Source organism: Lonchura striata, chromosome 5 (genome assembly GCF_050655825.1).
Source record: "Lonchura striata isolate lonStrDom1 chromosome 5, ASM5065582v1, whole genome shotgun sequence".
Lineage (NCBI taxonomy): Eukaryota > Metazoa > Chordata > Aves > Passeriformes > Estrildidae > Lonchura > Lonchura striata.
The window spans coordinates 24,757,453-24,780,701 of NC_140707.1; the positions used below are offsets into that span (position 1 = coordinate 24,757,453).

The following is a 23,249-nucleotide window of genomic DNA, read 5'->3' on the forward strand; positions in this document are numbered from 1 at the left end:
AGGAAGGCGGCGGCGCGGCCCGGTCACCCAGCCGCGGCCATGAGCTCCGCCAGGGAGTCCCAGAGCCACCACGGCCTCAAGCGAGCGGCCTCCCCCGATGTAACCGGGCGGGCGCGGGGAGGCGGCGCGGCGGGAGGGGGCTGGCGGCGCGGGGGGCGGCGGCGGGGCCGCGGCTGGGCGGCGGAGCCCCCGGCGGGACGCGGGCGGGCCGCGGCCGGGCCGCTCGGGGCGGGCGGGCGGGCGCAGTGAGCGTGTGCTCCCGCAGGGCTCCAGCAGCTGGGAGGCGGCGGACCTCGGCAACGAGGAGCGGAAGCAGAAGTTCCTGCGGCTGATGGGCGCCGCCAAGGTGAGGCCGCCGCGCTGCCCGGGTTCTGCGGGGCGCTCGGAGCCAAGCGACGGCAGCCCGGCGCTGCCGGGCTCTGGGGCTGGCCTTCGGGAGGGTTTGGGTTGTGCTGTTGTGTCAGCAGCCGTCTCACACAAAACGGCGCTCGGAAGTTGTCGAGTCCTGCGCCGCAGCTTCATCCCCACCCCGCGCCTTAAATGCTTTCGTAAAATTACTTGTTGACGCTTCCGAGAGACAGGCCTCGTTGCAGATTAACAAACCTTCGTACTAAGTATGTAAATTTCCCTGTCGCTGGAAAAGCTTTTAAAAGAGTGGTAGCTGATAGACTAAACCACTAAAGTAGTAAACCTAGGGAATATTTTTAAAGAGAAAATACTCTAAAACTAAATTTCTATTACACCTGCTGCAAAAAATGCTGCAAGACTTGTTAAATGCAGTAATGATTTTTTTTCATGTATAAAGTGTTGGTTTAGTATTGCACGAAAAAAACATTTTTATCTGTAGCAACTTATTTTGCTTGAATACAGTAATTTGGTAAGCTAAAATAGCTAACTGCATTAAAGAGGTGAACGTTAGGACTTTGTAGTGGATAGGGATACAGTGCCCCATTAAAGCATCCCACTACCACTAATCTGAATGTCTGCTTGGGTACTTAATGCTGCTTGCTGTGTAATGCCAGTTCTTGCCTATTGGGACACATTTGCTAATGAGCAACTACTGAGCCAATAAATTAAACATCACTGTGAAGGTCTTACCTGACAGCGTGAGCAGTCTGAAAGTGGGATCATCCTAAGATGCATAGCCTGAACTGTTGCAGAGTGTCAGAGAAAGGGTAAATGATCAGAACCTGAATACACATCTGTCTATCATCATGTTGTATAATTTTTGTATCAGTGGCAAGAAACAGAGTGAAATAGAACCATCTCTGGGGTCTGGGAAGAGCAGAGTGTGTAGTTCTTGGGGTTTCTTTTTCAGAAAATGCAGCAAAAGAAAGATGGAACAAGCTCACCTAGAGGCAGCAGCTATTAGCTAGGAAAACTTCCAGTCCTACAGTTGGGTAGCAGAGTTTCACAGCAAACCTTTTCCATTCAAGATGTCCATGATGTTGGCAGAGCTGTTAGTGCACCCTAAAGCTCCAAAACAAACTGCCTTTTCTTTTAGAAAGAACATACTGGCCGCCTTGTTATCGGAGACCACAGATCAACCTCTCACTTCAGGACAGGTCAGTTTATCCAACAGCTGATACAAAGTTGGAAATCTATCCCTTATTTAGGAACATTCCAGTGCTCTGAGCTTGGCAGATATGGCAGGGAGGGATTTCAGGACTCGTGGCTGCAGCTGAAGATGGGTCAGGCTGTGGAGCTGTAGAAGTTCCTTATTTCTGTTAGATTACTGACAAATGGTTTCTCTGACTGCACTCACTTGCCTTTTAAAGTCCAGTATATGCCAGGATATCCAGACTATGTACACGGAAAAGAACAGGGGTTGATTTCTCCCTGCGCTGGTTACCTATTGAATACAAAGATCTCTGCCCTAAAACAATGAGGTCTGCAAGGTCATCTGCAAGATCAAGGCAATCAGCATTAATTGCATGTCTTGTAAGACCATGGTAACTCTTTATTGTGCTTTCTTGGAGAGTCAAAGTACATGGCACCAAGCTGGGTTGGACTGCACTGCCTGAGAGAAGCCTTGATAAAGCCTTGTGGAATAGCAGCTGTCACCATTCCAGAAAACTTTCTCTTATATTCCAGGAAGCTTTCCCTGATGTGCTCCACTGATCATTTTTCATGTGATGAAAAATTATCTATGGCCAGCTGACGTTCCAAGTGCTGCTACTGTTAGCTTACAGAGACTGAGAATCACTCCTGCATACCTGAATTTCTAGAAAGGAAGTGATGCTTCTCCTTGAAGCCATAAAGAATCAGTACTCGTTTGTTAATAGCAAAAAGTTAAAAAGCTGGGGGTTTTAACACTTCTTTGTTCAACATACAGTTCTTGTCCTTTTACAATAACATACAGCTCTAATTTCTAAATGAGGAAATGTGGACTTGCAATACAACCTTTCAGCTTCACAGAGATAGAAATTAAAAGCTAGTGTTGTAGGCCTCCTGGGGAGAATTAGAGATTCCTGCCTTTTCCAAGTACATAGGATCCTTAACTATTTTAGACCACTTACTCAAGTAAATAAAGGGGCTATAGGAGTAGCTCATGAAAATTACTTTTTCTGCTAATTGCTAAGGATGGAAAAACACAGAACTGTAGTAACTGCTCCTTGTAATTTGGGATGCATGAAACAGTTTCAGATACAGCTCCATAAACAGGACTGGTGCTATTGTCCCAAGGCATGATGCTATATCTGAGGGATGATTTAATCACAGTAATCCCGTGTTATGTAGTGAAGGTCACAAAGTTTCTCCTTGCTGGGGCATGTTGAGTATTGGCTGGAAGCACAGAGAACTCACACTGATTACATTTACCTTGTTCTGTAGAACATAACACTGCATAGTGCAACTCTGGAATGCACCAGGTTTCAGGAACTTCCCAGCCCTCTTTGTATCAAAGTCGTCCTGCTTGCACCCTTGGTACTGTTGCTTTAAAGTCTGCTGGTTTGTATGCAGTGATACCGGATCCTAGTTTAGAACGGTTGCATTTAAAATTCTTGCTTTTGAAAATTTGACTTCCTGTAATTCGGTGTCTTTGTTAATTTGAATAACCATAACCAAAGTACCCTGGACAATGCAGGGGAAGAAGACAAGAAAATGAATGAGGAGTTGGAGTCTCAGTACCAGCAGAGCATGGACAGCACCATGTCGGGGCGGAACCGGCGCCACTGCGGGCTTGGCTTCAGTGAGGTACTCAGTTCACTTCTGAATGATTTGGCTTTCACTTCACTAAGACAAGGTGGTACTGGGTTTAAAAATCCAAGCAGACTTCCAAGGTTTAGGTTAAAGGACAAACTTATTGCAGCCACTTGGCTGCTGTTTGTGATGCTGTTTGAGTGATGCTTCTCGTTGTTCTGAGAAGTGAAGACTTCTGCTCCAGAGCAGTCAAAACTGATTAGGGCACAAAGTGACAAATCTATTAAATCAGGGTGTTGCTGAGGAATACATAATTAGGCAGGATAACCCTCTGCATTGTTGCTAGCAGTATCACTGGATTACTTCAGCACTCCTCATGATGCAGTTTGGTAAGAGTCTTTCAGAGGTCAGTCACAAATGTGAATTCTTGATGGTTAGTAGCCTTTAGTTCCACTGTGTCACACTCTGTAACAAATATTCCAGTGCCAATACTGGAATTACTGAACTGATGTGATCTGGAACTTCAGACTCACTGAATGGTGTCTTTAGGATTTCTGCTGTAACTAAATAAACCAGTGGCTGATGAATCCATGCATATCACAGCTGGCATGGATATATCACGGAGTTGCTTTCTGTCTATTAATTTGTGTCTTACAGGTCTCTGTTTAGCAACATGGCCCATTTTAGTACCAAAATGAAAGGAGCCATTAAGCGAAACTATCTCCCTGGGAAACTTTAAAGGCTGCAGTGGATTTGCCAGGAAATAATATTTTCTTTCTCTCATAATCTGAACTTACAGTTTCAGGAAGATGAGCAAGAAGAGGCAGGTGGACACTCCTCTGATGAGAGTTCAGAGGATTCTGAAAGTGGCTCTGATTCAGAGCAAGAGGAGTCTGCAGAGGAGCTACAACCTACTGAAAAGCATGATGAAGCTGAGGTTCCAGAAAACAAAAAAGAAGCAAAAAATAACTATAAAATGATGTTTGTGAAAGCCAGTGGTTCATAACTGCAGATGTAACAGCTTTGTATTTAAAGTACAGTAAGCCTTATTGTTACAGTGCAAAGTGGAGGACTGCTACAGCACAGATCTTTGTATTTTGATTTTAAAAAGACCCTGTTAGATGACAAAAAGTAGTATTTGCTTTCTGTTGCCATGGATAACATTTTTATGGGCACAGTGATATTACTGGTTTTTGTAAAGTGTATAAAATCCTGGATGGAGAAATAAATTTGTTTTGTTCCTGCCCAATCTTTACAATGTTATCTGAACTATCCCTTCCCTTATTCCTGCCAGATAAGGAAGCTTCATGTTAGTGGTTTATTCAGTTAGTATCCCAGTCTTGAATTTTTGACTGTTAAGATTACATGTGAATTACGTGATGTTGCATTAGTTGTAAAATACCAATATCAGCATTCTGTGATGTACTAGAGCTTTAAACAATGATTTTGTCTATAGATGCTAGTGTTGGCAGGGCTGAGGAGAAATTGCTCACTTTTGTGACAGCATTGATCACAGTATCCATCTGAAGTCCTACAGCAGTTGCATAGAGAATATGTTTTAGAAAAGCATAATACAACAGAAGGCTCTAATTGCTTCTTTGGCTTTCTAACGAAGGGGAGAAGCTGTAGTTGTTTCTACCTTTCAGTAGAAAAGAGTGATTTTTTGAATTACTGGTTCCTGGCTAGAGCACTGAGCTGTTATTAAAAATAACACTTCCCAGAGAAACCAGTTTACTTTGAAAGAGAAAGTATACTTTGATAATGAAAAGGATATAAAAATCATTTTAGCTTTTTTAAAATATAGAATAAAAAGTTAAGTATGCAAGCCCTTCTTCTGTTTCTCCCTGTACATGCATCACTTGGAGGTCTGAGTCAATTAGCACAAGTCAAGCTGATATGCCTAGAAAGCCAGGAGTTCAGCAACTCCTCCCAGCAAGAATTAAACACATTCATTCCTCTGCAAAGTCATTGCATTCATGTAATGAATAAAATATCAGAGCTTTTTAGACTTCTTTTCCTCTTAGTATGTCAGACAGATCGCCTCCCTCTCCTGGCTGGGAGAACAGGACATGGCCCTGTACCTGTGGTACCTCCACAGCAGTGTTCCAGGGGACACTCTGCGTGCTCCTGGAAACTGTTTCTGTATCCAATTCCTGATGTGCAGACAACATTTCCAAGCCAGTCGGCTGAAGGAAAGCAGCAGTTTGTACTATCATTGCCTAGTTGAATGTAAACATTGCAGCATCAGCTATTGGGGGAGGACTTGGAATAAGTATGGAAAAAATAAAAGTAATATTGTAAATAGAAACTGAGTGTAGATTTTGATTACTGTGTTTTACTACATCTGCGTTTAATACAAGCTCTTCCACTCATTCAATTTCAAGAACAATGTTCCAGCAGCCACTAATGGTCAATCACTTGTACTTGACTTGCGTAGATTTGTTTTCCCAATTATGCAAGCTTCTAATATATAGGGAAAAAATTTAAGTAGCTTGTGTGTTGTGAAGAGAGAACCTCACCCTTAGACTTAGGAAAGCTGCTCTATCTAGGAAAGAGAGTGAGATGCCTCCCTATGAAATCAGCTGATTACTTTCCTAATAGACCCAAGTTTTCCTGCTTAGACACTGAAGCTGAACTTGAACCAGCATTTCACTGTTGAAATCCTTTAGCTGTGGTTGCCACTCACCTCTCTGCCTTCTCTGTCCCAGCAGCGCTGCTCTCTGAGCTCTCCCACCAGCATGCAGCCCACAGAGATTCACACTGGGATCTGGAAACACCCAGGAAAAGCAGATCCAGCTGGCCAGCCCTGCACAGCTCTCTACTGACAGACAAAATGAGGGTCTCTTTCACTCAGCCTCTTGCCTCCCTGATTAGGCCATCAGTTTCAGTTATAAATAAATAGAACACACAAAGGTAAAAAATAAACTGAAATTAAACTATTCTAGATACAGCTCTGACTGGGAAAAAAAAAGAAAAAAAATCAGCAGAACTTCCATCCCCCAAAAGCAGAAAACCAAATATGAACATCTGTTGAGATTTGGGGTAACATCTTTGATGCTTACCTAAGATTCACCTACTCAAAATAGGAAGAGTTATTCTACACAGTCTTGTCTGTTTTTGCCTAACATTTATAAACATACTAAGATCTTATACTGATACTGATCTGTGAAGCAGCATAAGCTTCTCCCTATGTACCATGAAAGACTGATTTAGCTGTTTGTGCAGTGAATGTTTCAATTCAGGAGTCGTAGCAACATTTACTACAACAGTATCAGCAGTAGCGGCATGAATAGAGCAGGATGGTTTCAGCTCATTGGAGATGGGCAACACAGGAAAAACCAAAGTCCGTGTCTTGGTTGACTCCAGCCAGCCCTTTGCTTTTTCAGGTTGGTATGGAAGGAGCTCCCAGAGATGACAGCTGAACACATAAGCAGACACTGATTAATAAGAAGGGCAACTGCATTTGTTTATTAAAACAAGACTTATCCACTGAAATTCCTCAACTCAAAGACCAGTTAATTTCAATCTCAATAGAAAGGCAGAAGTCTGCCTGTTCTCCTACACCTTAGGGAAGGACTGAAGTTAGGCCACAGGGGGTCATCACAGAACAACCATCACATCTGGTAAGTTTTCATGTGTTTCTAAACCACTCTGAAAATTCACTTGCACAAAGAGCAATACAGGTACATTCTCAGCACTTGGCTCTGGAAGACTGAAATTACCCAAAACAAGGTCAAATGTACTGGTGTGCTTGTTCCCCTTCCGTTTTGCCCTGGAACCAGGAAACCCTCCAGGTGAGCTCCATCACAGCCCCAGTGCCCACAGGTCTGGCAGTCACCACAGAGGGTGCTTCTAAGCCAGGTAAAAAGGGATTTTCAACATCCTACAGGAATTCTCCGAGGCCAAGGAAACCAGATCTGTAAGTTGCCCTGTAGTTTCTTGCAACTGCTTTGCAGTTTACTCTCCCTTTCTTCCTGAAGAGGAGGCTGACAACTTGATTCCTGAAAGCACAATTTATAGGCCAGCTTCAAAGCTATAGGTCCCTCTAAGGCTCTGGTTGGGGAATTCACATCAAAGACGATGTGCACATGTTGTTCTGATGCCAGAGAGGACGGTTGGTAGAAATCTCCATGGATTTGCTGCAGTCCCCAGTACAGGGATTAAATTATGCACTGAAGCTGCCTCTGTAAACTGCAGGAGACAAAGAGAATAAGTGGCAGTGCAATATCTCATAATCAAAGCCTGGCACAGCTCTTTGCATCAGTCTCTTGGAAGCTGTCAGGGGATTAAGAGAAGGGACATGTGTCAAGATACCCTCAACTGAAGGGACAGAGCAAAAGTTGGTTTTGTTTGCTTTTAAGCTTGTCACCTCTGCACTTTCCTGAGAAAAATATCTTAGTGCAAGAGGTGTACAGCATCATGATGGGAAGCGAGTTCCCTTAGTTTTTGCACAGCATTAAAGAAACACAATACTTGGTGATTTAACCCAAGTTGAGTTAATTTTGATGTGCAGGTGTAGAAGGAGCTCACACTTACAGTTTGTGCTATCTATCCAAACCCAGTACCATTTATGGTGGCCATACAAGGATCCACTGGAGAAAAATTAAAAGGCAAGACTGAAAAGAACTTCAGATACTGTCTAGGAACAAAGCACAGCAACTGGCAATAGGAAAGACAACTGTCCTGCTACCAAAAACACTACCCTGAAGTCACCATTAATTCTCCTTCATCCACTACTACCACCAACGTCCCAATCCCTTGTTTAACTCTTTCACAGGGTATTTTTTTTTGTACTGGGACATGAAACTTTCTCATTTCCCAGCTAATTCCTTCTTACCTTCTCCACTACAATTTAGGCCAAGTCCTTTCATTGAAGCATTTTGCTGCTTTCCAAGTTGATGCATCTGAACTCTTTGCATCTTTTTACTACCTCTTGTTTCCCACCACCAGGCTGCTCTCCACCCTCACCTTCAGCCTCTTACTTACACTTTGCTTGCAGATACATCTCTGCCATGATTTTCTACAATCTCACTACTCACCTTTGATTTCTTAATCTCTTCCTTCTTTTAGTGCTTCCTTATGCTACAGCTCCTGGTAAGAGGATTCAAGAAAACATCATTGTCCTTCAAGTTTACATCTGGTAACACAATTTCACCAACAGCCACTCCAAAAATGCTAATTCTGTTTACTCTGGAGGCTGTTTTCCAGTCTATGTAAGGCAACCAGGAGCACTGACTTGTAAATAACAAGTCAACGGTGCTCAAATGTGCATATACTTGCTATATGCACCTACTTTTTACACATATTCAATACTTTCTGGTTTTATTTACTTTATAATTAGCACTTGAAGTTATTCCACCATCTCCCAGCAATTTCACAGCAGCTTTTATAATCTTACCTCCCTCCTACATTTACCTGTAGTTTAACATTCCAAGTGTGGTTGTTGCACAGGATACCTCAACAGACTTGTATTAAAAATGCTCTTTAAAATTCCAGAGCTTTGAACTAAAGAAATATCTCAAGAAGTTTTCATGGAAAGTTCATTGCGGTTGGTTCAATTCAGCTGCAGTTAGATGCACCTTTTCAAATAATGGGAAAAAAAAAATGTAAAGGGGTCAGACCCAATCAATACAGTTGTTCAAACAGAATTTCAGGCACTGTGATGTGGGGATTTTTTGTGCTCTTTCTTTGTACTGCTCCACTATGAAGAAAGGTTGCTTTTGCTAGTAGAGCAATAAAAATCTTAGCCTTTTGAATACAGCCAAATAACCAATGGGAATCTTAACTAGGTGTGGAAAATATAGCAATTTTTTCATGTTTATCTTGTGCATGGCTTTGTTCTTTTTATAACCACACAGTACATGGGCACACAAACACACACACAGCACAAGCAAACCACTTTAAAATACCCACAGACAGACATAAATCAGAGGGGTAACATCATATCCTGCCTTCTGCATCTTCTAAGTTTTGACAACAGGTAAATCTGGTGTTTCCTTCATAGAACATCCACAAGTTAATTGCTAAGACACCTGGGAAATAGGTGGTTTCCTAAAGGGGAACAGATGCTGACATAAAAAACATACACATATATTTGAAGATCTGGAAGTTGGAGGAGTAAATGGTGCAGGGGAAAAAATAATGGTGTGAAGTACCAGAATGGGTTGGGAGTATTCTGCCTTCTCAAAACACCAATGCTCCCTCCAAAGCCTGTGGGATACCCAAAACCACCCTGATGGGCCTTAAGAGCTTTTTGAAATAGCAGCACACAAGTTTAGCAGCATCCTTTAGTAGCTTTTCTTTCCACACTTAAGGTACTTTCCAGAAGAGAATCTCTCAGTAGTTTCATGAAAAACCTTTGTATCTTCTTCTGGTGAGTTTTGTTTGTGAGAGGCTTTTTGTTGGTGGTGTGTTTTTTTTTCCTCCCCAAATATTCCAAAAGAGCCTGGATGTCTCTAAGTACTGCTTACCTGCCCAGTCCTTTAAAACAACCAGCATAATATAGATGTACAAACACAAATAGTGCTATAGCTCAGCAGGATTCCTTGCAGCCCAGCAATCACACAAACTTAAAAATAACAGTAAAAACCAAGGGTGAGGGCTGTTGTTCAAGTCCAGAAAGGTGAAAGAGGTGCGCCACTTACAACTACCAGGCTGTACTTTTATAAATACAGCTGGGCAGTAAAAGTTTAGTAACTTCTGCTGAATAAATTGGAAACAGCTGTATATGGGAAGAGAATTCAGCCTGCAAATTTTTTACTTGGTATAACATTACAAAACACTAATTAAAAACCAGCACAATCAAAAGAACTGACACTGTTTTCTAATGAGTGAGTTCAATCACTCCCAAACACTTCACTGTCTAATAGGCAGAGGGGGAAAAAAAAGTCCCCTTTCTGACCAAAATTATATTGATCTCCAAGTTATCACAATTTTTTTCTAATTAATATTAGAAAGTAGCTTGTAACACCCTGAAAAGAGCATGTAGATTAAAAGGAATAGAACTGAAAATGGAAATTGACCTAAACCAAACACTCTATGCATAGGAAAACTAGTCATTACTATTTAAAAACTACACCCATCCTTACAAAAAATGGTCACTAAGAACAGCATTTCACAAATTCAAAAATGTTTTGGAAGAAAAATCACCTTATAATTTTTTCCCAAATATGGGTTTAACTACAGACATGACCAAAATCTTTCCATCAAGACTGATTTTGTTGAAAATGTCAATGATGTAACTATTTAGGGCAAAACCCTTCTCTTCCACACAAACTTGAATGAGCAGATTTTGTGTGTGTGATCAAAATAAAGAGAATGAACATCTGTCCCATCCTCCAGAGCAGCACTGCCTGTGCTCCTTCCCCTTCATTGCCTTGTTGTGCCCCACAAAAACAGGATGAGCACATCCTAAGCAGCTCAGCCCCCGATTTCTGCCACTCACATCCCAAAGCCAAGGACTCACAGCCCCAAACATTCACCCTCGAGTTTGTGCAGTCAACACTAAGCCACAGAAACTTCTAGTTGGTTTTTTTTTGGGTTTTTTTAGAAGAAGTCAGCATCTCCAGTGCTCTCCAGCAACTTGGGTGTCTTTTGAGGGACTTGGTGAAAGTCAAATGCTGCCAGTGTGCTGCAGCTTTGCCAGTGCCCACAACTTCCCCTCAGCCAACACCCCATCTTGCTATTCAAAAATACAGACAGGTTTCATCAATTGCTTAGAAAACACTTCTAAAAACAAAACAAAACAAAAAAATCAACTAATAATAATCATCATCAAAATGCAGAATTGATGCAGAGAGATTCTGATTCAAATCCTGATAAGTGCAAAACTGGGGAACTTCAATGGGATTTGAATCAAAGAAGAGCAAAATGTGATAAAAGCACAAATTACTCTGGATTTCCAACTTGCTGGACACTGATAAGAGAGCAGACAAGACAGAGGCAATAGGAAGCATTTATGTTAATATTTTAATCTGTACATATACCATTTTCCAAACCGTTACATTTTATTTAAATTAATGTTTTCTTGCAAAATATTCATTTATGCGCTTTCAAAACTTTTTTACAAAGGCAAAAATAAATCATTATTTTGGCAAAAGGTTTTGAACTTGATACTGGCAGTATTGAGGTAAAATAGATTGCATTAGCTAAATATATACTTTTAAGAGTATTTCTGAGTATAGTGTTAATATACGATGATTTGTCTTACAGTCTGAAACACAAAGGTCAATTCCAAGGGGTTTTTAGCTACTACTTGAATACAGGGAATAAACAAGTTAGTGGTTTCACAAAATACTGCAGAAGTATTTCTCATCCAGAGCTGAACTCAGCTACTAATTACATAACATTGGGAAGTTTTTGCATGTTTTGCATTCAATGCATACACTGGGTTTTTTAAAGTATAGTTGCAGCAATACATTTTATCTTATTTTCTCCTTATTTTAACCAGCTCACCCTTTGCCCTATGCAGAAGTACAGCATAGAATTTCAAAGTCTGGCAAAAATAAGCACCAGGTGAACATACACAGGAAATTAGCAGGTGCCACACTCCATTTAGTTTTGCTGTTTCTAGGATAAATACTAGTCAGTACATCATATTGTAAAGTCTACTGAAAAAATCTGAAGAAAAATATGTATTTATTAGCCAAATGACACATTGTAAGTGTTTATTGCTTACTTCACATATTTTAATTAAAAATAATCACCTTTCACATCTCAACTTCAAAAAAAAATTTTGTTACAGAGGGGGCAGCATTACTTTCAAGCACAACCTAACAAACTGTGGATTGATACCAGCAAGTTAATAATCTGGGATCAAAGGAAAAAAAAAAGAGAAAGTTAGAACTGGCTTTTGTTATGGCTTTCTTGGGAAATTTCAGCTACACAGTGGTTACTAATATTTAGAAATTCAAACTAACAGTTCTTGCAATGGATTATTTAATGGGCAAACAGGTGGGTGATTAACTCTACAAAAATATTCAATCTGAAACATCCTTTCACCAAACCTGTCACGTGTGTTAGCTCTATCCATACCCGATGAATGTGCTTCTAGGCTTGCTCAAATTTGGTTTTTTTTTCACAAAACTTTATGATGTGCATCTGAGCCTGAGGGGGAAGTAACAGCATCTTTTAGTATCTATGCAAGAAGTATATTTTAAAATGAATTCAGCCCTTGATTAAAAAAAAACCCTAAAATACATTGTTCTAAAAATACATTGTCAGTATTTTACAGAGTTTATTAAAAGTGCCGTTTATTTGTATAAAAAGTGTGAACTAAACTGAAGTAAATATAAAATGATCTGCAGTTCTCTTCATTTTCATAGAAAATCCCCCTATCATTCTCTGAATATCTTTCCAGAAGAAGGTGCCACCATCCAACGAGTACCTCCACAGAAACCTGGAAAAGAATCTCCTCGGTCTTCCACGTGGTGTCACAAAGTGGGATTTGCCTCCAGTCTCATGTCAGTGCTCACTTACTGCTTTGGCTGGTGTGAAGGAAAATAAAACATGGTTAAATATTGGAGAGAGCCAACCAATGCCAAGCAGTAAGAAATTGCTGGGAACTTTTTTTTTTTAAAGCCTTTTGCAGTCTGACAGAAGGAACAATTCATACAGACACATTAAGCCAACAATTATCTCATAATGCCACTGATGCTCAAGCTCCTGTGTCCCCAGCACATCACAACTACTTTCTTTTTCTGAAGAAAATGTAGCTTTATATAAATATATATCTGTAACTGTATATCTATGTGTATATATTTGTACAGATATGTACAAGACATGTTTTTAAATCAGTTTGCAGCCACAGAATGGCTGGGGTAGGAAGGGACCTCTGAAGGTCAGCCCCAGGCCCCTGCTCGAGTCTCTGGCACTGCACAATTATTTGAGTTACTCAAGCAACACTTTTTATTTACTTCATCTTTGCTTTATCTTCTTGTTCAATTTCAGGCAATAAAATTAAGCCAAGAAAAATCAGAAAGGTAAGAATAATATAAAAGGAAAATATGGATGCATTGCAAGTGTCTTAACTAGGGGCACACTCAGCACTTGCATACAATATTTACACCTTTTACTACTTCCAATTTCAAACAGGGAAATCTCTGCAGATCCTACTGAGAACAGATACAAGTAGAGATGTTTCTTCGTAACAACAACAAAATTAGCACAATTTTAATACCTGAAGTGGCAAAATAACCTAACCAGAGAGAAAGAACGATCCAAAGAAAGGCACGATCAAAGTCAAACACAACATTGCAGAATTAGTTACAGGGGGCCAAATTTTCAGCTCACCTCAGCTAAGACTCCGATGGCAGCTCATGTGTAGGGTACCAGCCCACAAAGGAAGCCCCTGCTTGTACAAAGGTGCACTTTGGATTCTCTCTTTGTACACCCTGAGCAGCCAGCAGAGTACAGAAGGCTGCTGAAAACCTGGCCCCCTGTTCCCCAGAGCACAGATGTCTCCCTTCACCACTGAGGAAGCACCTCACCTGCAGAGCGACAGCACTTAGCTGAGCACTTCACCAGCCCACGTGTTAGCTCGCTAGAAGCAAGAGTTACCAGGACAAAAGGCTCCTGAAAAAGGAGCTGCATGCTTCCATCCGGATGGAATCTCGGTTTAGTACAGAAGTTAAAATTCAGCAAGCCACAGCACAGGCACGATGGCAAACCAGACATGCCGAGAGCAGTTAGTTCTTACTTGGAAGGTGTTTAAACAAATGTGTAGTGAAATCCATTGCTTAAGGGGGAGTGAGGTGGCTGTGGTACAGAAGGTGAGGGTGCTTTGGGTGGATAGGTCAACTGCTGAGCTAGAAGGGATCACACACAGGAATTAGGCTGCGCAATCGTTCACATCATAAATGGTGTCACCTTAATTCTCTAACACCTGATTAGCAATTAATGAGGTGCTACACTGTTTTAGTCACATGGAACACAAGGTAAACAACATTTCCACCCACTGCTTTTTTCTACTCCTTGGATAAATTAAACAAATAAAGATTCCTATTGGAATGAGAATATGGACAACCAATCTTAAGATGAAATTTCACTGGAACGTTATGAAGGCACACAACACTGACTTACTCTCATCAGCCCTGCTTTTAAAGCTTTTGAAGCTCTGGACCAGCATCTACATTTGCTAACTTGATTTCCAGACTTCACTGCGGCTGTACAGGTTTTCAACATTTCCTTTTTTATATGCCAGTGAGCAGAAACCAAAATAATATATAGAAAAATAATGTTTACAAAATTACACAGATGTATAATATTCTGCTTAGTACAGTGCATGATACATAAATACATTTTCACATCTCAGCTTGAAAATACAGGATAAAGAATACAACTATTAAGATTATCCTTGTTTATAAACCAAAGTAATGGTATAGTATTGGAGGACAATAATCATAAAACTGAAGAAACTGAAAAGCTATCTAAAATTCTGTTTTTATGTTTCAGAGGGCCAAAGCACACAACATAGGAAAAGACTTCTTAACACTCTTGTATTTGACTTTAACCTTCCAGATTCTTGGCATGATTTCCACTCAAAAGGTTGATTTCTTATTAGGAACAGAGGCAACTAAATGCTAAGATTAGATAAATGTACAACTTAAAATATTTATATTAGCATAAAATCCTAACATAACTGCTCACTCTTGAAAAATGGATGAAGTTAAGCTTCACAGTCTTTTTCATAAACAAGTCTTTGTAAAACAATCTACATAATTAGTTTGGGATTTTCAGATGCGGTCAGCTTCATCACCAAGGAGCAAATGATAACCCATACTTCAAAAATCAAACTACAAAAATAAGAATGTGAAGGAGTCTGAAATATGAGACTAAATGAGATCATAAAATCAGTTGTGCAAAGTGTCAAATGTTTTTCTTTTTAATCACCTTAGTTCATCAGAAAATAGGTCATAACTAAAAAACCTGAATTCTTTTCTGGTTTGTAGATTTTCTATTAAAACCAAACCACTCTGGTATTTTTTTTCTTTTTTAAGAATACCATGAAAGTGTTTACTTTTAAAGGAGTATGAAATAATTGAAATCAAGACATGTTTCAAGAAGTGAGTTTTTGAGGCACAAATGTGGCAACAAAAGCTGTGCGCAAACATAAAAGTATGGAAGTCCTTAAAAACCTTAATCTTTGGCTACTGTGTTAGGGTTTCTTTAAGTTTCTGGCAGCTGCTATGCTTCACAAAGAAAATTAAACTAAAACATATCTCACAACTGACTGCAAATTTTCTGAAGCAGCATTTAAACATTTCAGTGCCAATACACATTTTAATACCTTCTTTGAGGAAAACTAAAGAAGATTTTTTTGGTTACATATATCTAAAAAAATTTGATGAATCACACTTTTTAGATAATATAAAAATATATATAAATAGAAAAACCTATAGCAATGAAATGTATATTAAATTCACTACACAACAACAACAACAAAAAAATCAAACCTATTTCAGTACTTTAGAGTTGCTACATGTTACGGCACACCCAGAAGCAAATTAACTGGCCCCAAGAAGACCTCTGAGTAGGGCAGGCACTCTGCTGTTCTTGTAGTGACACAGAAGAATAATTTCAGGTACTGGCCGTGTTCATTTGGGCTGATCTTAGCCCAAATGTGTGACCTTTTCCCAGCAGAAGCTGGAATTCAAGTGGCAAAATGCTCCCCTGGCCCATACCTCATGACAAAAATTCCCATTCCATAACCAAAGGAACCTGTCACAAAGTTCTGGTCACTAGAACTGGGACCAAAGTGCCTGTGGAAAAGCCCTGTTGATACACCAATGGCCTGAGGGGCCACAAGGTTACTCCCGAATGGCTCTCATGATTTTACAATTCTGTTTTTCAGTTTGTTTGGTTTAGCTTTATAACATCTGGCCTCCTCAGCGAATCGTTTTCTCCCTGCCAGTCAGCTAAATTACCCACAGAAACTCTCTGAAGCCTCAAGATTCCTATCTTGGAGATGTATTCCATCCCCTCCAGTGCCATTCCCCTCGGGTTCAGCTGGCACTGCCCCCCTGCACGTGCAGCCACATTCAATCAGCGCTCCCGCTGCAGATGCACGTCACGCATCCCCATACTGCAATAATCTGTCTTTAACGGGAAGGTCTCCAGGGCTGCTGTGGCAAGAGCCATAAGTTTAAACTGACAGCTTTGGATGAGAAATGTGCATATTTTTTCTCCATCATAGCCAAAGTTTCCATTATTTCCATTCTCCAGTGGAACAGTGAATGGTGCCAGTTATAAATGGCCAGTCAGACACTTGGGGAAATTGCTGCTGCACGGATTACTGTGTGATACAAATCTCTTGACATTTCTTACTTATTTCAACTATAAAGCAATCAAGAGTGAAATTATCACTTTTTAGCAATATATTGCAAAGGATCCATTAATTTCCAGGCATCAAGCAGAATTCCTGCAGAGCTGTCTTGCTCTGACCTCTCATCCTGGTCACCAGTCATGCCCATCTCCATTTTATAAGGTCTTTTTCAGCCTGTTGCCACAAAGCTCAAGCTGCAAATGATTCTAGCCTCATTTCCATCACTGGACATGGGAATTTTTCTCTTAAAAACCTATTTTAAATCCCCTTCCCTTTTTTTTTTTAAGTCACAGATCAATTTACTTTCAAAAAATGAACATAGAATTATTTGATTTAATGTAACTCTAGAGAATTAAAGTGCTTATTTTTAGCACTATTAGAGCAAGTTTCCAAGTTCTGAACTTATTTATTGTAGTGTTTTGCCCCTTTATCCTGTCTACTGGAGTTCAAATGGTCAACATAAATCATTAGCCCCTCTCCATTTGTTACCTACACACAATTTTCACTATTTTGTATATGAATGACTAAAACTTTATCTTATGCCAAGAGTTCAGCAACAACCCCACACAACTTGAGAAGCTGGTAAGGAATAGCTGTTATTTTGTAAATAACTAAGCATTACCTGCTACCTCCTTGCTCCTCTGAGAGGCTTCAGAAGCCAGAGCATATGAAATGGTAATGATGCGCTCCTGCTCCTGCAGCTGTGAATCTAAATCAATCGAGTTGTGTTTGTCCTGGGCAACAGTAGGCTGCAGATTGTGCATACTGGGGGGAAAGTGAAAAACAACATTAACATTTGCAAACATAAAGAATCCACCATGCAGATAAGAACGAGCTTAGATTCAGACAGCAGTTTTCAGATCTCATCTATCAAGCTCTGTATTTTATTGCAGTTCTTTAGAACACGGTTGATGTTGTATGCAAATGCCTACGGCACACAAGGAAAAATGACACAGCCACTACACGTTTAGTCACAATTTCTGCATAACTTAAGAACATCTGAAAGTCCTTTTTCAGAAATATGTTTAATGTGCTGAAAAGAAAGCACTAGAAAAGTGCTATTTATTTGAAGTTGTTAGTAAAATTCCTTGCTCGTGCTCAGAGGAAAAGGAAAAACCTGGTGGTCCTCAGGCTGTATCCCTTCCAAAAAGAGAGCAGGTACCTGACATATCGAATTCTGGAAATTGAATGTTTCAGCTGACTATGTTAGCTGTAAATAGCCAAAAGTGTTGTTTCACAACTGCAGCTCTCTGGCCACAACAAACTTGCTCTCATGCTGACTTTTCTTCTGCTTTTTTGCCAGCTTTGTGATTTTCCTTCCTCCTCACTTTCATCTACAAGCTGTTTGATAAGGACTTACTACTGTTTGAAGATTCCCTAAACAAGAAAATGGACATACACAAAATTCACCAGTATGTCTTCTGCCTTGTTTTAAAAATCAGCTCTAAGTATGACACATAAATTCCAAGTGCATTTTCACAAATATAAAAGTTGCATTCAAGTAACAGAAATAAAGGCTGTTGTATGATGTTAGTTCTCAATGTTCACCATGAGGCCCTGTGTAAGACTTGGAAAAAGCCCTAAAACCTAACCTTGATTTAGTAAGAATATTCTTTATCTTTTCTGCTTTACGCTGCCTTGCTGCCAGTTCTTCTGTAGAAAGAGGCTCCTCTGGCTCCAGTTCAACATAACGTTCTGGAATTACAACCTTCTCAGGTTTTGACAACTGTAGAAAGAAAGCAAGCATCGAGTTTTCAATAACAAAGACTTAAAAGAAATTGAGATAAATCCTCCTCAATGGGAGAACACAGTGAAAAAAGAATAAAGCATGGATTTTCACAGTCAGTACATGTACCTGACACTAAACACCTTCCTGATATCTAGCTGATGCCCTTTCAACAGTGTTCCCTCTGATTCTTTTTACTTCAGAAGATAGACTGAGCAAATATTTAAAGGTATTACAGAAGAAATCAGAATCAACAGAAAACCTTTCTTCAGCTCAGGCTTAGAGCCCAAAATAGGACACTGCCTAAAGCTCTTACAGTAGAAAGAAGCAACCACCCAGAGACTGATTGGACAACCTGAGATACCAGTGTCATGATACTTGTGCCATGCCAGCCAGAACTTCCTACATCTGAAAGGAAATATCACTGAAAGTTTTAACCCAGGGTGTCATTCTTTTGAGACTGGATAATCTTCTGTGAGCAGCAGAGGGGGAAAAAAGGCAAACAGAAACATACTACACTGTGTGATTGCAAAAACACATTGCATAAATTAATTCTGTAGACTGAAAATTTTAATGACTGCACGAAAGCTAGAAACAATTTTTTACTAGGATAAATTACTTTGTGGGAACTTTTCACTTCTCCCAATGAAAATACAGTTTAGAAACTTTGAAAATCAATTCTTATCATACAGAACAGACTGCTTTTGAAAACAAAAATAGCGGATGTGTGAATAAATGGAAATCAAGTAAAGGAGAACTAATTCTTTTCTTCTTCCTATTGCAATTTTGTTAATACACTCATGCGGCCATGAATTTTCAAAGTTTAAAGTTTTCAATGAAAATAATCCTAAATTTTTTCACCACTGACCTTGGTTCATGCTAATTCAATGGATTATATAAAGTGTCCTGACCTAACCCCCAGTGCTGAGGCTGAGTAATTCACAGGAAATCTCATGCCAGGAGCACATGCTGGCACACTGAAACATATTAAAATCACAGCCTCAAGTTTTTAGACTTCCTTCTCAGGAAACCCAAAGCCAATGCTTTTTGAAAAATCCTCATTTTTCCACTACACTTTCCCACTTTTGAATCCAACTCCTCTCTGGAGGTCTAGATATGGACATATATACACTTTGTTTTTTAATGTGTATCTCTATCTCCATACTGTATCTAACCCACATTATCTCATCCCGTCACTTTCAGAAAAACAAACCCATTAATCATTGCAACAGTAGATGTATTTCCTCCAAGATAGAGCTGAGTATGCTTCCTTCTGAGGCACAGAGGGAAGTGCACACTGAAGTGCCTGCCAGATGAAGGGAATAGCCATATGAAATGGAAAAGGACAACAAGGCCAGGTGGGATGGATCTCTGGTTCAGTGGAAGGTGTCCCTGCCCATGGCAGGAGGCTGGAATTAGATCATTTTTAAGGTCCCTTCCAACACAAATCTATGATTCTAACCTGGACAAACTGAGAAAGAAGCTTCAGACCTACTTCAGTTACTCTGAAGCAGGACAGAAATGCCTATGAGCAAACATGTTTCCTATTCAAGGCTTAAAGGAAGTACAAAATGATTCCCATAGCCCCGTAGGCCTTCTGGAAAAGAAAAATTAATAGCAGAGTGCAATAAGAAAGGCAGAAGAACAGAAGTTATTTTCTGTTTGTCAAGTTTACAGAAGCACTGTATTTTCTGTAAAAATTATACAAAGATTAACTGAAAGATAAATTCATTCATAGAGTTCAACAGATAGCAGCTCATGGAGTAAAATACATTTACAAATATCTCTGCAAAATTATACTCTGCCAACAGCTTTCAGAAGAGTACAGGTGCTTACTAGTCTAATTACCATGAATAGTTTTACTGGTTTGCCATCTCCCATGGCATTTCACACAGCACAAGGTACCCCTGAAGCCTTTCCACTTGCTGTGTTCTCTCCTTCCCACCAGATGGCTCAATCGCATTTCAAACTGACATTTCCTCTATCACTGGAGCGGAGCAAGGACCTCAGTGGTGGGCCCAGGACACCAAGTCATCCCAAAAGCTGACAGAAATATGTTTTATGTTCAAGCCCAAATAAAGCTTCTCTATCATCATTCACCAGTCAACATGAAAAGCAGTAAGGTAGCTTAGGGAACAAAATTGTCCTTCATTCCTGCTTTTCATTTTTAAATACTCATTATGTTGTTTTCTCATCTTTTTTTTACCAATTTACAGAACTATCTCTAACTTAAGCACTCTGCTCTTTATAAAGCCTGAGATATATATTTAAAAGAGCAGAGACAACTTTTCAATTTCTTCTTTCTACTAAAACACAATATGAACACAAACCTTACAAAGGTGCCAGGTAATAAATTTTCAGTGCCCAAGACTCCTTTTAGTTCCAGTTAACTCTCAAAAGAAAAGAAGAGAATTCACTGCCTAAAACTTAGGTTAGTGTTTTGGGACAGAGAACAGGAGGAAAAAGATTGTGTTACCTCTCTGCTGATATCTAAATCATAGTCTTGAGGCTCCAGGTCTGTCTCTGTCACTGCTACTGGCTGAACTTTTAACCATTCATTTTCATCCTTGTCTTCTCCACGAATTGCCCTCTCGAGTAACTGCAAATCAAATTCTTGCTCTCGTTTCCACTGGTAATAGATACAAAACAATTAACAGCATTCAACCATACTGCCAAACTCAGCACACAGCAATGTACATTACTCCTGCAGCAAAAGCTACACTGCTGAAAGAATCAGTGGGGCAAACCCCTGAAGCGACAACAGACAGAAAAGAAAACTGCATTTATTGGTACATAAGAGTGGGAGTTTTGATCTCTAGCTGTGCTGTGAGGAATTCAGAATATTCTTTAATTTTACATGTTCAGCAGTATTAGAGTCTAAGAAATGTATTAATCCCAATTTTACATTTGCTGATTAACACGGAACCAGATACACAAGGAACAACACCCTTGGAATCACAGGTGTCACTACCAGTGAGCCAACAGGCTGGCAGAGTAGTCCTTGTCATTGTAAAGAGGCAGGGCTGTGTGGCTCTGGATGACTACACAGAAATGCTATTTACACTGCTAGTTGAGAATCACAACTTGAAAATTTTATGTATCTTTTTAGAATAACATCTACTGTTTAAAGTTGAAAATGTATTGTGTATTAGCATTAACTTGAATTTTAAAAAAATTACTTTTAAGCTATTCAGACTTTACTAAAAGCAGAGTCTAGCTACCTGCAGAGGTCTTCCACAGACTTTAAAATGTAAATATTTAGCAATATTAATCAGAACTATTAAATATTTATTAATATTTAAATTAAGCATGTTTAAACTAAGCTGCATAATATAGAATACCCAAAATTGCTGCACAGTAATCCCTACACAACTACACACAATACAGTTACATATAAACCCACACTTAAGGACACCACCAATACCTTTTTGTTCAAAAAATTAAGTTCAGTTGCAGCATCATTCCATCCAGTAGATCTGAACAACTTTACCATACATGAGATTAAAAGCAGTAGAAAAAAGAAGGGACAAAAACAACAACAACAAAATTATCTCCTCAAGGTTTTGAGGGAATCAATGTGCCAATGGAATCAAAAGCGGCAGCAGGATGTGCCACTTTTATGTTTCTGAAAAATACCTCCAGTATTTCTGGTAGAAATCTTTGGCTTGTTTTGGATGAAGTTTGAACTCCACATGAAGTCCTTAGACTTTATTATGTCACTTGCATTAATAAATCTAATTGAAACCTATTCATGCACAAGCTCTTGGTATTCACTCAGAAGATAAGTATCTTCCATGTATATTAAAAAGTTAAGTAGGTAAGAGGCAATTATATCTCAAAAATTAATACATTACAGAATTCAAAAGAGAAAAGAAGATTTTCTCATACTCCAAACTCATCCTTCTACTCATATTCGAACCAGGCCTGATTGAGATAGTATATTTTAAATACACAGTATCATTTTCATTTTTGTTGTTATGTAAAATGGGTAAGAAAAACATCAAACCATTCTTACGAAGCAGTACTTTTATTGGCTTTGATGTTGCAACTTTTACATTAAAAAGGCATTGTATTTAACAAATAAATTCATGTACTGTGATCAATACTTAAAATGTCATCCTATACTTGAGAGCTGACCAATTAAAAATTAGAACTACACATACAATGTATGCTTAAAGCAAATGTTACACACTGAGCAGCACTTCAATTATACATTTAACTGTTTGCCATTATGGCTGCTAAATAATTGTAATGCTGTAATTGTGCTATCAAACATGCTTTTGCATATCAAAGCCCCATAGGTACAAGAGATGACCTCTACAAAACACTACTAGGGCTGAAAAACTCTGTTTTAATTCTTTACAGCAAGAAAAAGACCAAGATGGCACCCAAATTTATAAATAAAGTGTTTGCCACAAATGTTAATAACGAGTGTTATGAAAGTGCTTCAATTCAACTTGTGTATGTTATCTGAGTCAGTAAACATAAGAAGCTCAGATTTATTTCTTCCAATTAAAGTATGAAAGTAACAGTGGTACTATAGTACTACAATTCCCAAACATTATGCACTCTCTTTAAAAAAATTTGGGATTGCAAAACAAAAGACAAAACAGATGAATGTCTCCAAGCAGTGCAGTTGTATTTACTGGGAAAGTAAATACAAATAACTGGCTGCAAATTAGTGCTTCAGAACAGTGGGAATGAAAAGCCGATTATAAGTTTTTTTCAATGCCAGCAATTGACACACATGTACTAAATGCAATTAAGCCTGGTAAAAATTGAGTAGTCCAGTTAGAATTTTTAAAGTAGCTACAAAATTCTGCAAATTAAAAACAAGCAAACAAAAAAAAAAAAAAAAAAAAAAAAGAGGCATTAGGTATGATGAGTGACAAATTTAAAAGCAAGAGATCTTGTGCAATGAATTAGGTAAAACAATGTGATCATTCTAAAGCTCTAGTGGACCAAATAAAAAAATAAATTAAAAGACCACAGCATAAGTGCAATTACAGTACAATCCTGGTTTAGCACCAAGTGAGCAACTGGGTAACTTCATCAATCAGA

General features: G+C 39.3%; 2 protein-coding genes across 22 annotated transcripts in view; one reads left to right on the forward strand and one right to left on the reverse strand.

Moving 5' to 3' along the window:
* C5H11orf58 (chromosome 5 C11orf58 homolog) lies at window positions 1-22,483 on the forward strand. Of its 2 annotated transcripts, none has more exons than XM_021525610.4 (5): window positions 1-99; window positions 266-346; window positions 1,505-1,565; window positions 3,086-3,195; window positions 5,853-22,483. In XM_021525610.4, exons 1-5 carry the CDS (start codon window positions 40-42, stop codon window positions 5,964-5,966), a joined length of 426 nt encoding a protein of 141 aa, XP_021381285.3. In that variant the 5' UTR covers window positions 1-39; the 3' UTR covers window positions 5,967-22,483. The 2 variants fall into 2 exon arrangements, with proteins under 2 accessions (XP_021381285.3, XP_021381284.1); XM_021525609.4 differs by lacking the exon at window positions 5,853-22,483 and adding an exon at window positions 3,941-5,449.
* Window positions 11,096-23,249, reverse strand: part of PLEKHA7 (pleckstrin homology domain containing A7) — a 145,204-nt gene continuing 133,050 nt past the window's right edge. For 16 of the 20 annotated variants that reach the window (XM_085581432.1, XM_021525587.3, XM_021525584.3 and 13 more), the window contains 5 exons: window positions 20,665-20,817; window positions 18,055-18,188; window positions 17,085-17,227; window positions 13,838-13,946; window positions 11,096-12,626 (listed from right to left, as the gene is read on the reverse strand). In XM_085581432.1, the coding sequence (XP_085437558.1) occupies window positions 13,849-13,946; window positions 17,085-17,227; window positions 18,055-18,188; window positions 20,665-20,817 (528 nt within the window). In that variant the 3' untranslated portion in view covers window positions 11,096-12,626; window positions 13,838-13,848. The remainder of the gene's footprint in view (window positions 12,627-13,837; window positions 13,947-17,084; window positions 17,228-18,054; window positions 18,189-20,664; window positions 20,818-23,249) is intronic. The other 4 variants (XM_085581437.1, XM_085581433.1, XM_021525585.3 and 1 more) reach the window with 1 other exon arrangement.

Coding starts and splice junctions, on each gene's coding strand:
- C5H11orf58 (XM_021525609.4), top strand. CDS start 40: ATGAGCTCCGCCAGGGAGTCCCAGAGCCACCACGGCCTCAAGCGAGCG. Junction 347..1,504: donor GGCTGATGGGCGCCGCCAAG/GTGAGGCCGCCG, acceptor CTTTTCTTTTAG/AAAGAACATACTGGCCGCCT. Junction 1,566..3,085: donor AACCTCTCACTTCAGGACAG/GTCAGTTTATCC, acceptor TGGACAATGCAG/GGGAAGAAGACAAGAAAATG.